This window comes from Saccopteryx bilineata, chromosome 10, assembly GCF_036850765.1.
Source record: "Saccopteryx bilineata isolate mSacBil1 chromosome 10, mSacBil1_pri_phased_curated, whole genome shotgun sequence".
In the NCBI taxonomy this organism is placed as follows: Eukaryota; Metazoa; Chordata; class Mammalia; order Chiroptera; family Emballonuridae; genus Saccopteryx; species Saccopteryx bilineata.
This window is the reverse complement of record NC_089499.1, coordinates 6,795,881-6,813,220: the sequence shown is the minus strand read 5'-3', so window position 1 is coordinate 6,813,220 and position 17,340 is coordinate 6,795,881. Positions and strand designations below refer to the sequence as shown.

Sequence of the window (17,340 nt, the reverse complement as noted above, 5' to 3'; positions counted from 1 at the left end):
TGTGTGTTTTATAAATATTTAATTGATAATATATATTCCATTTAAGATTTTTGCTTTTTTTCTTTTTTTTTTTTTCATTTTTCTGAAGCTGGAAACAGGGAGAGACAGTCAGACAGACTCCCGCATGCGCCCGACCGGGATCCACCCGGCACGCCCACCAGGGGCGGTGCTCTGCCCCCCAGGGGGCGATGCTCTGCCCATCCTGGGCGTCGCCATATTGCGACCAGAGCCACTCTAGCGCCTGAGGCAGAGGCCACAGAGCCATGCCCAGCGCCCGGGCCATCTTTGCTCCAATGGAGCCTTGGCTGCGGGAGGGGAAGAGAGATACAGAGAGGAAGGCGCGGCGGAGGGGTGGAGAAGCAAATGGGCGCTTCTCCTATGTGCCCTGGCCGGGAATCGAACCCGGGTCCTCCGCACGCCAGGCCGACGCTCTACCGCTGAGCCAACCGGCCAGGGCCGATTTTTGCTTTTTTTGAAAACACTAGCTACTTAGAAACTGAAAGATTATAAATCTTCCAAGTACATAAATGTTGCAATTTAGAATGGGGGGGAGTCATTTTCCATTCTAATTAGTCCATAAACATTAATACACACTGCAGCCCCAGAGGCATCACCTAACAGACTCTGCTATCTCAGCTGCCCTCTACCTTTATGCAAAGTGGTGAGTGAGGAGGCAGGTCAGGCTTCTTCATATTCCTTCCCATGCCAGTCACACAGGCAGGCATGTCTACCTTCACCCACACCAAAGGCATTCTTTCTGACAGAAATCAGTCTAAGAATACTGAAAGATCTACACTGATAACATTTTTTGCTTAAGAATTATCTGTCATAGTTTTCAAATGACAAAAGCTGTACCACCAACCTTTAGTCTGTCATTCTACAATGTAAGTCATTCATTCTTAATATTTGACAAGACTTTGGGGAACAAGGCAAAAGTGAGTCATAAGATTTGAAGTCAAAAGATAGCTCTGCATTCTAGCTTCATAATTAACCTCAATGAGCCTCAGTATCCTCCCAAATTCAATGGAAGAAGTAGCATTTACCACAAACCACCTGAGGGGGGATATAATGATTCCAATGATTCAATGTATCATATAAAGGTGCTGTGGCTGTAAAATGTTATGGTTATCAGTTTTGTTCTGTACTTTTTCAAAATTACGTATCTTCAAAAGATTGGAGCTCAGTTTCACACTTTTTCACAGCTGCTACTTCACCCAATGTATACTGTTCAAACATGCTTTTTAACAAATTTTTGTCTCACACAGGTTGCTAATACTATGCCAACCAATTTTTTTTTTTTTTTTTACAGAGACAGAGAGAGTCAGAGAGAGGAATAGACAGGGACAGACAGACAGACAGGAATGGAGAGATGAGAAGCATCAATCATTAGTTTTTCGTTGTGCATTGCAACACCTTAGTAATCGGGCATCCCCAAACTACAGCCCCCTGAGGCCATTTATGCGGCCCCCAACGCACTTCCGGAAGGGGCACCTCTTTCACTGGTGGTCAGTGAGAGGAGCACTGAATGTGGTGGCCCTCCAATGGTCTGAGGGACAGTGAACTGGCCCCCTGTGTAAAAAGTTTGGGGACCTCTGCGATTGCTTTCTCGTATGTGCCTTGACCGTGGGCCTTCAGCAGACGAAGTAACCCCTTGCTCGAGCCAGAAACCTTGGGTCCAAGCTGGTGAGCTTTTGCGCAAACCAGATGAACCCGCACTCAAGCTGGTGACCTTGGGGTCTAGAACCTGGATCCTTCGCATCCCAGTCTGACGCTCTATCCACTGCGCCACCGCTTGGTCAGGCTATGCCAACCAATTTAAATGCATCATCAAACATAGTCATCAATGTTGTAATCATCATAAAAACCTACCATCCCATTTTGTGTCTGAAGAGACTGAGACTCAGAGAATTGTCCTCAAAAAGAATTTTCCTCCAAGTCACACACCTAGAAAGTGGTCAAGGTAGGATCTGACTCATCTAAATGTGAAAACTCAGGAACAGCAAAGCTGTGATTAGGTATAATGCCTATTTCATATTTGGGGGGGGGGAAATTTCACCATTACTTAATTATGAAACTCTATCAGACCCTGGCCAGTGCTCAGTGGATAGACCATCAGCCCAGTGTGCGGACGTCCCAGCTTCAATCCCTGGTCAGGGCACACAGAGAAGTAACCATCTGCTTCTCTTCCCCTCCCTCTTCCCCTTCCCCTTCTCTCTCTCTCTTTCCCTCTTGCAGCCAGAGACTTGATTGGTTTGAGCATCAGCCCCGGGCACTGAGGATAGCTTGGTTGATTCAAGCATCGGCCCTAGACTGGTGTTGCCGGGTGGATCCTGGTCTGGGCACGTGGAAGAGTCTCTCTCTCTCTCTATCTCAAGAAAGAAAAGAAAAAGAAGAAGGAGGAAGGAGGAGGAGGGAGGAGGGAGGAGGAAGAGGAGGAGGAGGAGGGAAGAGAAAAGAACCTGACCAGGAGGTGGCGCAGTGGCCAGAGCGCTGGACTGGGATACAGAAGACCCAGGTTCAAAACCCCTGAGGTTACCAGCTTGAGCATGGGTTCGTCTTGTTTGAGCAAGGCTCACCAGCTTGAGCCCAAGGTTGCTGGCTTGAGCAAGAGGTCACTCGCTCTGTAGCCCCCCTCCCCCCTGTCAAGGCACATATGAGAAAGCAATCAATGAACAACTAAGGTGCTGCAATGAAGAATTGATGCTTCTCATCTCTCTCCCTTCCTGTCTATCTGTCCCTACCTGTCCCTCTCTCTGTCTCTATCACACAAAAAAAGAAAAAATATCTCATGTGTCTACTATATCACACTAAAAGCTCCTAAGAAGGGATGGGGATTTTCCTAACATTTTTTTAGTACAGACATTGGCACACATAGACACTAAATATAAATGGACTGAAAAAAAAGATTTTCTATTACTCAGTCTGAAAAGGACTAAAAGCCATGTTCTTTTTCTGGTATATATCTTTTCATCAACTCACATCTAGGCCCAATTTATGTAGAATGAGAATAGGTATATACTTAGGCTCAAGCTGGTGAGCCTTGCTCAAATCAGATGAGTTCGTGCTTAAGCTGGCGACCTCAGGGTTTCGAACCTGGGTCCTCCACATCCCAGTCCGACTTTCTATCCACTGCGCCACTGCCTGCTCAGGCGGGATTCTCTGCTTCTTGCTAATTTAAGCTGTGCAAACTGGGGAAGTCCCACTCCTTGGGGAGAACCCATTTGGTAAAGGCTTTGGACCCCACACTCCCCTTCACCTCCCTCATTCTCTTGGAACCACCAGCGGGAGGAAGGAGTTCAAGGTCACAGTCCAGGGAAAGGAGGCCAAAGTCACTGTAGCACTTGCTCTGGGTGTCCAGCAGAGCCTGGCCACTAGCTTTGCCTAGTTTTAAAGGCATTGCACTCTTTCTTTAGGAAAGAATAGCCAGCTGTTGCTTTAAAAGCTGGTTCTCTCGCCTGACCAGGTGGTGGCGCAGTGGATAGAGCATCGGACTAGGATGCAGAGGACCCAGGTTCGAGACCCCGAGCTCGCTAACTTGAGTGTGGGCTCATCTGGTTTGAGGAAAAGCCCACCAGCTTGAACCCAAGGTCGCTGGGTCCAGCAAGGGGTTACTCGGTCTGCTGAAGGCCTGCGGTCAAGGCACTTATGAGAAAGCAATCAATTAACAACTAAGGTGTTGCAACATGCAATGAAAAACTAATGATTGATGCTTCTCATCTCTCTCCGTTCCTGTCTGTCCCTGTCTATCCCTCTCTCTGACTCACTCTCTGTCTCTGTAAAATAAATAAATAAATTAAAAAAAAAAAAAGCTGGTTCTCTTCAGAGTCATCTCTGAGCTTAGTTAGGTTTAGATCCTGATTGGACAGCAGGTAGCCCTGAATGGGCACCTTGCTGGGCATGAAGGACTGTTGGGGGATCAACTGGAAGCAGCCTGTCTGGTAGAGAAAGCAGCACTGAGCCTGGGCATCAGAAATGCAACGACACTGGCTTTTTATTGAATCCTATTCTGTGCTGCTTACCTTTTTGTTTAAGAATTTTTCTAAAGGCAATGCAAAGGTGGATGATTGTTAGACTGGGCAATGCCTTCATGGGAGTTGATTTAACATTATTATTATTATTATTATTATTATTAGCTATATTTAAATTTTTCCGATATAAAGAAAAAAAAAGAGAATAGGTACATAAAACTATTCGGACACCAACTGATGTACTTCCATACAATTCTACTGCTAACTACCCAGAGTAGCATCAGACAGTTAAAAGACATGGTCCCAACAAGACTGACCTTATTTCAAATGCCAGCTCCACCTTGGAGGTCCCAAGACCACTCACATTTCTGATCAACTGGCTACAAATTCAGAGGTTCTCACAACTCTTCAAGTTTGATTTGCTAGAACAACTCACAGAACTCTGGAAAGCACTGTACTTTATAAAATTACAGTTGTATGAAGGATACAAATCAGTACTAATCATATGAAGAAACACACAGAGTGAGGTCTGTAAGGGTCCTAAACATGCCCTCCTCTCATGGAATCGGGGTGCACATAAATGTGTTCACCAAGGCCCTGGCCGGTTGGCTCAGTGGTAGAGCGTCAGCCTGGCATGCAGGAGTCCTGGGTTTGATTCCTGGCCAGGGCACACAGGAGAAGCGCCCATCTGCTTCTTCACCCATCCCCCTCTCCTTCCTTTCTGTCTCTCTCTTCCCCTCCTGCAGCCAAGGCTCCATTGGAGCAAAGATGGCCGGGGCGCTGAGGATGGCTCCGTGGCCTCTGCCTCAGGCACTAGAATGGCTCTGGTCGCAACAGAGCGACGCCCCAGACAGACCGGCAGAGCATCGCCCCCTGGTGGGCATGCCGGGTAGATCCCGGTCGGGCGCATACGGGAGTCTGACTGCCTTCCCGTTTCCAGCTTCAGGAAAAAAAAAATGTGTTCACCAACTAGGAAGCTCAAACTCCACCAAGACTTGGTGTTCAGAGTTTTTACTGGGGTTGCACTCCACCGGCATGCTTGATTGACTCATGGGCCACATGATTAAATTCAAACTCCAGCCCCAGTCCTTTCCCCAAAGGTCAGACTGGCTCAAAGCTCCAAACCCCCTACATGGCTGGTATTTCTGGTGACCAGACCCCATCCTGAATCATCTCATTAACATAAAGTCAGGTGTGATCCAAGGCCCTTATGAATAACAAAAACACTCCTACACTTAGGAAATTCTAAGAGTTTTAGAAGCTCTGTTCCAGGAATCTGGGACAGAGGCCAGACACATTCTTTATTATGCAACAAAAACAAACTGTTAAAACTCCCTAGCCAATTTACAAAAATAAAGAGAAACATAAAGAAAAAAAGAAAAAACAAAAAACCCAAGACCACTGATGCCCACTCACTTTACGGCACTATATTCCATTCTTATCTATTAGCATCTTAGATATTACTCATCTACCAGACTAACAACGTTTTTAAAATTTGGTATCAACCATATTCTAAGAATTATCTAGTGATCCCTAGAAAAAAAACACTGGAGCATCACCAAACAGATGCGATGTCTCTTTTGTGACAAGAAATCATCCCACTCTGGCTGGATAGCTCAGTTGGTGAGAGGGTCGTCCCAAAGCACAGAGGTACAGAGGTTGCCTGTTCAATCCCTTGTGAGGGCAAACACAGTAATAGATCAATGTTCCTGTCTCTCTCTCTCTCTCTCTCTCTCACTTCCTCTCTCACTAAAATCAATAAATAAATGTTAAAAAAAAGAGAGAAAATATATGAAAACAGTCCTGGCAGATGACATGATTTTAGAGGTAAACTGTAGCTGTGCCAATACCTAATTTCATTCCAGAGCCACATAATCTAAAAGTATAACAAAAAATTCCCTGGCCAGATAGCTCCTTTGGTTAGAGTATTATCCCACAGCACAGAGATTGCTGGTTCAATCTCAGTCAGGGCACATACAGGAACGAATTGATGTTTCTGTCTCTCTCTCACTCTCTAAAATAAAATTTAAAAATTAAATAAATAAAATAAAATTATAACAAAACTCTTACTGAGCAAAATATTCCCCTTATCAGTTTCCTTCAAGTTGCTTTTGGCCTGACCTGTGGTGGCACAGTGGATAAAAGTGTCGACCTGGAAATGCTGAGGTTGCCGGTTCAAAACCCTGGGCTTGCCTGGTCAAGGCACATATGGGAGTTGATGCTTCCTGCTCCTCTCTCCCCCTTCTCTCTCTCTCTCTCTCTCTCTCTCCTCTCTAAAAAAAAAAAAAAATTTAAAAAAAAAAAAAAAAAGTTGCTTTTATTTGAAGTTTTAATCCATAATTACTGAGTAGACATTTGACCCTGAAATAGTCTCTCATCCTTCGACAGAGCTATAAACCAAGGCTATTCTGTGCTGAAGACAATGAAAACAAGCTCCTCACACAGTCTCTAGAACAGGCACATATGCCCAACCTGTCCTTGCCCACGTATGTGATGACAGCCCCAACTGCATTTGGTCCTTCGAATGAGAACATTTCAAAAGCTGCCTGTAGGTTACTAAAAACGCATTAGCAAAGCTCAGTTTTTGTAATAATGCTAGAATGAATATTTTGTGTTGTGAATAAGTGTCCTCTAATTTGTTTTTAATAATCATATTTCCTTAGGAAGGGCCACCATAAAAGGGAGCCCACCTTTGCGGGAGGGTGGAGGAGGGCATAGGGGTGATAATGGTGACAAAGACTTGACTTGGGGGATGAACACACAATAAGGTGTAAAGAGATGTACTGTAGATTTGAGCATCTGAAATGTATAATTATGTTAACCAGTGTCACCTCAATAAAATTAAAATCAAACAAACAAAAAATAACCCCACTTGACAGGTAGTAACACAGTGGATACAGCATCAGCCTGGGATGCTGAGGTCCAAGGTTCAAAACTCCAAGGTCGCCAGCTTGAGCGTGGGATCATAGACATGACCCCACAGTTGCTGGCTTGAGCCCAAGGTCACTGGCTCGGCTGGAGCCTCCCGGTCAAGGCACATATGAGAAAGCCATCAATGAGCAACTAAGGTGCCACAACTATGAGTTGATGCTTCTCATCTCTCCCCCTTCTTGTATGTCAGTCTGTCCGTCTCTCTCGTGCGTGCTAAAACAAACAAACAAACAAAAAAAAAAATCCAAGATAACTAAATCATTTAACTATTGACTTTAAATATCTGGCTATCTCCAGAAACCATAATACAAAAGTTAGTATTATATTATTACATTACTATAATTGCTTCTGATATTTTTCAACATAATGATCTTTTAATTGCTTTTATTTTTTCTTTTTTTTTTTTTTTTTTTTTTTTTAAAGATTTTTTTATTTATTCATTATAGAGAGGGGGGAGAGAGAGAGAGTGAAAGAAGGGGGGAGGAGCAGGAAGCATCAACTTCCATATGTGCCTTGACCAGGCAAGCCCAGGGTTTTGAACCGGCAACCTCAGTGTTTCCAGGTTGACGCCTTACCCACTGCGCCACCACAGGTCAGGCCGCTTTTATTTTTTCAAGAAAGTAACTAAGAAGTTTCTAAGAGCAACAAATGAAAAATTCCAATAAAATCCAGAAATAGCTTATCATCTCTTATCAGACACTAAAGAGTTTTGAGACTTGAAAGAAGATCCAATAAGCCGCCTTTTCCTTCATTTCTAGATAAAAGATTTTAATATGAAATAGTTGATATATTTTTAAAATAACTCCCCCCAAAAGGTCTAAACCTTTTAAAAATGTGTTTGGCCCTGGCAGGTTAGCTCAGTCGGTTATAGCATCCTCCCGAAACACAAAGGTTGCAGGTTCAATCCCCGGTTAGGGCTTTTAGGGGAAGCAAGCAATGAATGCACAACCAAGTGGAACAACAAATGAATGCTTCTTTTTCTCTCTCTAGAATTAATCAGTAAATTTTAAAAAGAAAGAAAAATGCATTTGCTTCTCTTTCATATATCCGTGGCATTCAAAATGGCCAACAGAGAGATAAATCAGAAAAATCTGTAACAGATTTCAGAGAGATAATTTTCCTTCACCTTAAACATTCACATTTATTAGAATCAAGTAAGTAAAAAAAACAAGGCTTTGAATCAAGGGTATAAAGAAGTAAAATCTTAGCCCTGACCCCGATAGTTCAGTTGGTTTGAGTGTTGTCCCAAAGTGCAGAGTTGCCAGTTTGATCCCTGGTCAGGGCACATACAGGAACAGACTGATGTTCCTGTCTCTCTCTCTCTCTCTCTCTCTCTCTCTCCTTCTAAAATTAATAAATAAAAATTTTTTAAAAAGAAAAAATATCTAACCTGACCAGGCAGTGGCACAGTGGATAGAGCGTCGAACTGGGACACAGAGGACCCAGGTTTGAAACCCTGAGGTCGCTGGCTTGAACACGGCAGGCTCATCTGGTTTAAGCACAGTTCACCAGCTTGAACCCAAGGTCACTGGCTTGAGCAAGGGGTCACTCAGTCTGCTGTAGCCTCCCAGTCAAGGCACATATGAAAAAGCAATCAATGAACAACTAAGGTGCCGCAATGAAGAATTGATGCTTCGCATCTTTCTCCCGTCCTGTCTGTCCCTATCTGTCCCTCTCTCTGTTTCTGTCACAAAAAAAAAAAAAAAAGAAGAAATATCTTAAATTACCCTTTAAATTAAATAACTGCCATTATCCTGGCTAGGTAGCTCAATTGGTTAGAGAATCGTCCAGATATGGCAGGGTTGTGTGTTCAATTCCCAATTAGGGCACATACATGAATCAACCAATGAATACATAAACAAGTGGAACAAAAAAATCGATGTTTCTATCTCTCTCTTTCTAAAAGTCAATAAATTAACTAACTAAATAAAAGAGTTTAACTTGTGGTGGTGCAGTGGATAGAGTGTCAACCTGGAACACTGAGGTCGCTGGTTCAAAACCCTGGGCTTGCCTATATATGAGAATTGATGCTTCTTGCTCCTCCCTCCCTCTTCTCTCTAAAAATGAATAAATAAATCCTAAAAAATATTTTTTTCATTTTTTTATGAGAGAGACAGGGACAGACAGACAGGAAGGGAGAGAGAAGAGAAGCATCAGTTCTTCGTGCGGCACCTTAGTTGTTCATTGATTGCTTTCTCATATGTGCCTTGACCAGGGGGCTACAGCAGACCGAGTGACCCCTTGCTCAAGCCAGCAACCCTGGGCTCAAACTGGTTAGCCTTGTTCAAACCAGATGAACCTGCACTCAAGCTGGCGACCTCAGGGTTTCGAACCTGGGTCCTCCACATCCCAGTCTGATGCTCTATCTACTGCACCACCGCCTGGTCAATCTAAAATTTTTTAAGAAGAAAGAAGCCCTGTGTGGGTGGCTCAGTGGATAGAGGTACTTCCAGCACACCAAGGTCAGGCCATTGATGAGAAGCAACCATTGAGTGCACAACTAAGTGGATCGAGTTGATGCTGCTCTCTCTCCTTCCCCCCCCTCTCTCTCTCTCTCAAATCAATGGAAAAATTTAAAAAGTCATAATTTCAAAATGTTAAAAAAAAGAGAGACCAGAAAAATAAGTTGGAAAGCAGGTTACAACTCTGTGATTTATAAATATGACAGTGAAATCAATGTAGGAGTCACTCTTGAAATAAAGCTTTCAAAAACATATTTATCAAAACAAAACAAAACAAAACATATTTATCCCTGAGAGGTTGTTGCTGCCATCCCATTTTAAAGATAAATAACTCTGAAACCAGCGTTGACAAGTTGTCTTAGACCACAAAGCAAATCTGTAGCAGAGATTTGGGAAATAACAATTCCTGATTTCTAGGGTTAACGTGAAAACCTATAATTTAAGTACAATAAGTTAAGGAAAACACAGAAAAGCAATTTCTGCTCTTAGCATGAATAAACTTAGGGACATTTTCCAGGACACTGAAGCTTACAACAGAAACGGCCAATAATTAACTCCTTGCCACCATGATTTAACATGGATCCAACTCAGAAACAGGGTTTTTTTGTGGGCTTCCTCCCCAATATAATCTAATAACACTATGTCTCTATCTTTGTTTCCCAAATGTATTAATTATTTTGTTAAATTTTGGCTGTTCAAAAGTAGGCAGCCTTGCCTGACCTGTGGTGGCGCAGTGGATAAAGCGTCGACCTGGAAATGCTGAGGTCGCCGGTTTGAAACCCTGGGCTTGCCTGGTCAAGGCACATATGGGAGTTGATGCTTCCAGCTCCTCCCCCCCTTCTCTCTCTCTGTCTCTCCTCTCTCTCTCTCCCTCTGTCTCTCCCTCTCCTCTCTAAAATGAATAAAATAAATAAATAAAGAAGTTGTTCAAAAGTAGGCAGCCTGACCTGGCAGTGGTGCAATAAATAGAGCATCGGACTGGGAGGACCCAGGTTCGAGACCCTGAGGTCGCCAGCTTGAGCGCGGGCTCATCTGGTTTGAGCAAAAGCTCACCAGCTTGGACCCAAGGTTGCTGGCTCGAGCAAGGGGTTACTCAGTCTGCTGTAGCCCGCCCCGCCCCCTTGGTCAAGGCACATATGAGAAAGCAATCAATGAACAACTAAGGTGTCGCAACAAAAAACTGATGATTGATACTTCTCATCTCTCTCCGTTCCTGTCTGTCTGTCCCTATCTATCCCTCTCTCTGACTCTCTATCTGTCCCTGTAAAAAAAAAAAAAAAGAAAAAAAGTAGGACAATTCTAGTGTCAAAGCAAACGAGGTAGATAGAATTGCTTTCTGACGAACTTATTTACTTACATCTGATGTACAAAGTGTTATTTGTCTTCTTTTCATGTGTTAAACAAAGCAGTTATTGTTTGCCCTCACCAAATTTAGTCCAATCGTTTTAGCCAGATTAAAAACTATGCATGTATTCCCAGGGTCCATATTTTAAGAAATAAATATTCAAGTATGTAGCTGTGACATGACCTAACTGGGATCTGCTTTAAAAATACTTCAGCAAAGGGGGAAAATAAAAAAGGTATAGATGAAATTTTTGTTGACAGATATTGAAACTGTTGAAAGTGGATGATGGCATTTAGAGACTCATCTTTTCTCTCTACTTTTGACTATACTTAAAGCTTTTCCCATTAACTTTTCACAAAATAAATTCTTTCCAAACTCAGGTGCCGTCCTGGTTATTAAGCACGAGTCAGGGGGCGTGCGGGTGCCCATCTCCGGAGCGGAGGCAGGCGAAGGGTCTCAGACCGGCAGAAGCGAGGGCTCGTGCGGCCCGGAGGCCGCGGGCCCCGCGCCACCACGCGGACGGAAAGCGCGCACGTCGTCTGGGAGGCCGATCTGACAACTCACTCTGTGCGCTCCCGGAGCTCGGGGACCACGGGGCGGAATTCGGCAGAGGCGCACGCGGGCTCCGCCGGCGGTGGAGGCGCCCCGACTCACTCCGCTCCGGGGCTCGGGGACCGCGGGGCCGGATTCGGCAGAGGCGCACGCGGGCCCCTCCGGCGGCGGGGGCGTCCCGACTCACTCCGCTCTGGGGCGCCACGATCCCGACCCGGGGGTGTCGGCCAGGCACGCGCAGCCCCCTCCAGCCCTCCAGAACCGCCGGCCCGGCTCCCTCGGTTCCCCCACCGCGAACCCCGGCCGAGCCCGCCGCCTACCGTCCAAGTCCTCGTCCTCCTCGGACTCGCTGTCGGCGTCGGCGTCCGCGACCAGGCCGAGGCCGAGCCCCAGGTCCCGGGGGCCGGAAGGAGGGGCGGCGGGCGGGCTGTGGTCCTGGGCGCGGGCCTCGCGCAGGCGGGTGAAGTAGTCCACGGCGAAGTCGACCAGGTCCGGCGGCTGCTGCCGCAGCACCTCCACGGTGTAGCCCTGCAGCAGCTCCGTGAGCCCTGGCGGGATCTGGATGTGGCTCATGCCGGCGGCGGCAGTGAGGACAGGCGGGTCCCGGCCGCCGGTGCCTCCGCGCGACCGCCGTCCGCTGGCTCTCCTCACGCGCGGTCGCGGTCGGCCTTCCAAGCGCCGCGCCGCCCTCCGCCCGGCTACGCCTTTCCGGGCCGCGCGACCCTACGCAGCTAGTACGGCCGGCCTGGTGCCGCCGCCGCCGCCGCCGCCGCGGGGACCGACCAGCGGGCCGGCGGGATAGGCGGGATAGGCGGGACGGTCGGGACAGAAGCCCGGGTTGTGACGCACGCGGCCGCGGGCGTGCGCGTCCCCGCCAAACGCCGGCCCTCAGTGCGCGTGCGCCGCTGGGCCGCCCGCCCTGGCCAGTCCCGGTTAGAGGCGCCAGAAGGAGTGGTCTACCCGCAAGAGAGTCGTTAGTGTCTCTTACCTAGGTCATAAAGACCTTTTATTTATTCTTTAAACACACGCTAAGAGCCTCCTGTTTGCCAGCATTTACCAGGCGCCAGGGACCACAACCCAGGGAGCACATTACCGCTTTAGTGTGGTTCTGGCTGTGGTGGAGAGAGGACCCACCTTAGGGGGTGACTTCAAATTGACTCAGAGGCCTGGACAGGATCCGACTAGGAGCTGGAGGAAGGTCATCTGGGCATAGCAGACAGTGAGAGCAATGGCCTGGTAGAGTCAGGTTCACCCCGGCTGCAGGGTGGAATGACCACATGAACCTCAGAAGGCTGTCAGGTCTATGAGATGTCAAACAGGGAAGGCCTTATACACAGTAGGAGTTTCAACGTTATAGTAATTTGGGAGCCACAGGCAGACAAAGAAGCCTGGAAGGCCAAACATGTACCTTGAGAACAGGGAATAAGGCCATTGCAGGAATGACCTCAGTGCCTGATCTTCCTCTGGAGCGCTCCCACCAGGCTACCCAGGACTAGGGCTGCATGTCCTGTCTGTCCCCACACTCCACTTGGGCCCTGGGCCAGCACTGCTTGATGGTTGAGCAGACCACAAGGCAGTGTTGATCCTTTCCCCTGAGGAATGGACATAGGCAAACTGGAGAGCCAGTCTATTTCCCAAGTTACCCCCTTCCACGCACACCAGATTGGAAGTCAACAGGAAAAGGAAAAGACCTTCCTGGGATGTCCATGCCACCACAGTCTAGGTACTGGCCAAAATCCCAATGGACATGGGGCAGAGTCCTCCTCTTTGCTGGGAGAAAGCAACTAGCTATAAGCGTGGGAACCTGAAAGACATTTGATTTGGGATGGTTAAGTTCCACCTGGTAATTACCCAGCATTAATTAAAATCCTCATTAGGATCTCTCATATTTGTTTGGCACACACCCAGAAGCTTAGTCCAGCTGGTGCAGAAGCCACCCAAGCTCTAGGCTAGGCAGGCCTGTGATTCCAAATAGTAGTGTCCCCCTTGTCAAGTTCCTTGACCCCTGGAAGGAGTCTTGGACCATAAATTTTGTGAGGGGAAGGTTAGTATCCAACTTGTTGCTCAAAGTCTCAGAATTAGGATGCTTTGCTTTTTGCTTCAAAGCTGTGCTTCTGATGTCAGAATATGTAGACCTCATTAAAGACAGGCAGTGAGGGACTGGAGAGGCAGGGTTCCTCAACTCTTCTCTGTTATTGGGTAAACCAACCTTTTCAAGTTTTCCAGTAGTCAGCCCACAGCCGGGAAACCTGGGTGTGACTCCCCCTGCACTGCCACACCTGAGGATCTGCCCCCACTCAAACAACCCTCCAACCAACCCTTTGGAAAAGTAAAATCACAACTTCACTCCCTGGTTGGCTCATTTGTCAGGGTTTATATGTTTTAAAGGGGGATAGGCACATGTACAATTAGGACTCTGACCTCAATTACAGAATAGGGTTGAGGGAGGCTACTCCAGGACTGATGAGCTGGGTGTGGGTAGGTTCTGCCAGTTGCTCTAAGCAACACTCCCATCAGCCTGTGCCAAGGTAGTCTGGCTTGTTCCCGGATGCCCCACAGCCTGGCCAGCCAGCCAGCAAACATGGCATTCAAAGGTATCCTCGGACCCGGAGAGAATGAGGCTCATTACCTGTGTCCATAGACTAGCCTCAGAGTAGGAACAGACAGCCAGCCTCCAGGCCCAACTTGGCTCCTCTCCCTTAGCATCTTCCCCTTCTGGAAAACCCTTCAGTAGGAAGTGTAGACCAAAGGGCTTCCTGAATGTATCCCAGGTAAGCTGGCCAAAGAAGAGGACCCTGGAATAAAAGAGAACACCAGGGGCTTGAGCTCCACACCTTCTACCCTTACCCTCTAGGACTGCCTTTATTCAAGCCTGTCCTGCAGCACTGGGGAGGTTAGCATGGCAAACAAAAACCACAGGCAGCCAGGAACTAGGAAACAGCTGCAAATGAGGGTGGGTGAAAAAGGCCAAGAGTAGAGTCCCCAAAAACAAGAGAAATATGGGCCCACCGTAGAGAAGAGGAGGCCGAGAGCACTGACGGGAGTTCAACTCCAAACCTACTGACTACCCAGCAGGCACTCAACATCTTGGAAGAACTGCCACTCACCAACCACAGGCTGCCGTGGACACAACGGGACCAATTCTGAGACGTTTACAACTCTGGATACAGTAAACACAAGTGGGGCACATGTTTAGCCCCACGGCAGTGGATCTGGTAGAAATGAGCATGGGTAAGGTACCAACTGCTATTTCTAATGAAACAGTACATTTCAGGTACTCTCCTGGCCCAGACCCCTTAATGTACACACCTTCTGCCCTCCAAAGCCCTCTGCCTACTGTGGGGGGTGGGAGATGCTCAACCCCAGCAGGAACTCCTCCTTCTTCTTGGCCCAAAAGGGCCACTTCTCTAAGCCACTCTAGTCCTGCACTCATCTCCTGGGTCCTGTTGCTCACCTGACCACCTCTGCATGCCAACCCCCCTGGTCCAGTCCTCCCAAGCTCACTTAGTATTTACCATCCTCAGTTTCTATTTTGTCTTAGAAGTGTTCATGAGCCTCTAGGGGGCAGAAGGGATTGAGGAAGTGGGCTGTTTTCTCTGCCCTCTTCAGCATCCATAATACCTCCCCCTTAGGCCACTGCTTTAGGTTCAGGAAGTCTAGTCTTTTTTTTTTTTTTTTTCATTTTTCTGAAGCTGGAAACAGGGAGAGACAGTCAGACAGACTCCCGCATGCGCCGACCGGGATCCACCCGGCACGCCCACCATGGGGCTACGCTCTGCCCACCAGGGGGCGATGCTCTGCCCATCCTGGGCGTCGCCATGTTGGGACCAGAGCCACTCCAGCGCCTGAGGCAGTGGCCACAGAGCCATCCCCAGCGCCTGGGCCATCTTTGCTCCAATGGAGCCTTGGCTGCGGGAGGGGAAGAGAGAGACAGAGAGGAAGGCGCGGCAGAGGGGTGGAGAAGCAAATGGGCGCTTCTCCTGTGTGCCCTGGCTGGAATCGAACCCAGGTCCTCCGCACGCTAGGCCGACGCTCTACCACTGAGCCAACCGGCCAGGGCAAGTCTAGTCTTTTTTAAAAACAAACATCCTACTCCTGGGAGTAGTCAATTCCTGGGTCACCTATTACTGTACCTGTGTGCCACCTGCCTCCCCTGGACACTGTATCCCAAGAAAGTAAGTGTCAATCTCTGCAGCAGACCTAGTCTGCCTCTAAGACACCTCAGGACAAGGACAGAACCTGGGAAGCAAGGGAGAGCCTGGCTAGAGTCATAGGCCTGCATTCTGACCAGAGCAGAGAAAGCAGAAAAAGGAGCCTTTGGGAGCACCTGGCCCAGGGACTTTGCCAGTACCCACTGGAACTCTGTGTCATCCCTGGCTTGGCTCACAGGCCAGTTGCCTGGGCTTTGACCCTGCAGTACAGACAGCCTTTGATAGCATTACAAGCCTTTCTTCAGGCCTGTGGATATTCAGATACCACTCTCCTATCCCCACTCTGTTATCAGCCTGCCAACGATCTTGGCAGGTCATTTTACCCTGTTGGAGCCTTGATTTCCACATCTGAAACTGAGGGTAAAAATCCCTACCCGTTAAACATGGAGTTACATGGGGGTGAAGAGATGACAAGTGTTGTAGTAATATAATGTTATAGTAATTAAATATATAGAAATATAAAAAACAGAAAAATGGAAGATATATAAAAGTAATTAAGATATATTAAAATTAAATAAAGTTATGCTGTCTGAATAGGAATTAATATAGTGTGTGTGTGAAGTTATACATACATAAGAAGTGGCTTGATGTCATAACTTTGTAAGTTAACGTAAATAAGAACATCTTAAAATATGGTTTGATGTAACATTTCAGTAGATTAACATAAAAGGGGTTCCCTGCGAGGAACTCCCAAAGAGGTGGTTTGAGGTGATAATCCCATAGATTGACACCTGTTAGAAGGCGTTGGTCAGAAAAGGTACTAAAGCTGAGGAGCCCCCTGCTGCAGTAGTCGTCCAGACTCCAAAGTGAACATGTGGACTGTCTCCATACCGCTCTGAGCTCTGACCAAAGATAGCTGAGAGGAACATGCCGACAGGGCTCCCTTAAGCTGTACCCAGGCACGCCAAAAGGATTTGTGAGTAATAAATGGCCTGTGTGTATCTAGCAACTAATTTGTGTATCAGTTGTGTTTTTCCTCCGGTGGCAGTTAGTGTCGGCACTTATCAGTAGCATCTTCATAAACGCCGCAAGAGTAGCCTTGAAGGCCCTGACCAGTTGGCTCAGTGGTAGAGCGTCGGCCTGGTGTGCAGGAATCCCGGATTCGATTCCCGGCCAGGGCACACAGGAGAGGCTCCCATCTGCTTCTCTACCCCTCCCCCTCTCCTTCCTCTCTGTCTCTCTCTTCCCCTCCCGCAGCCAAGGCTCCATTGGAGCGAAGTTGGCCCGGGTGCTGGGGATGGCCCTATGGCCTCTGCCTCAGGCGCTAGAATGGCTCTGGTTGTGACAGAGCGCCGCCCCAGATGGGCAGAGCATCGCCCCCTGGTGGGCATGCCGGGTGGATCCTGGTCGGGCGCATGAGGGAGTTTGTCTGACTGCTTCCCCATTTCCAGCTTCGGAAAAATACAAAAAAAAAAAAAAAAAAAAAAAAAAAAGAGTAGTCTTGAAGAGGCTGCCAGCCCAGCTGATAAGCAGGAGTATCCCACTGCGCGGAAGTTGAATCAGGGACGCCTGATCGACGTAGAGCTCAGGCTCTACTGGGACAAGAAACCCTTGAAGAGGTTAGAAAAGACATAGAAGGTTTCAGCCTCAAAAGAACTGTAGGAAAAGAACTGTGGGTAGAGACGGTATGACTTCACAGCAGAAATGGTGCTACTATGGCCTCTAATAGGCTTCTGTTGCAACAACCTGCCCTGTCCTTCACATTTGACCTAATTATACTCAGTTTTCTGTCTGGGAGAGGCTGTTATCACTGGCTGGTTGTTTTAACAAACACTGCCTGGCTTCTACTTAAGGCTGTCTGTGAGAGAAGGGAAGATCCCAGTCTCTCCCCCATCTTTAACTCTATCGGGGAGAGAGGAGTATTTCAGAAC

At 47.5% G+C, this 17,340-nt stretch overlaps 1 protein-coding gene across 2 annotated transcripts in view; it reads right to left on the bottom strand.

Annotated features, from left to right (window-relative positions):
- Positions 1–12,111, bottom strand: part of PRKAR2A (protein kinase cAMP-dependent type II regulatory subunit alpha) — a 69,195-nt gene extending 57,084 nt beyond the window's left edge. The window contains exon 1 of one of the 2 annotated variants that reach the window (XM_066244369.1): positions 11,579–12,111. In XM_066244369.1, the coding sequence (XP_066100466.1) occupies positions 11,579–11,831 (253 nt within the window). In that variant the 5' untranslated portion in view covers positions 11,832–12,111. The remainder of the gene's footprint in view (positions 1–11,578) is intronic. The other variant, XM_066244367.1, reaches the window with a different exon arrangement.
- Between the last annotated feature and the right edge of the window lie 5,229 nt (positions 12,112–17,340).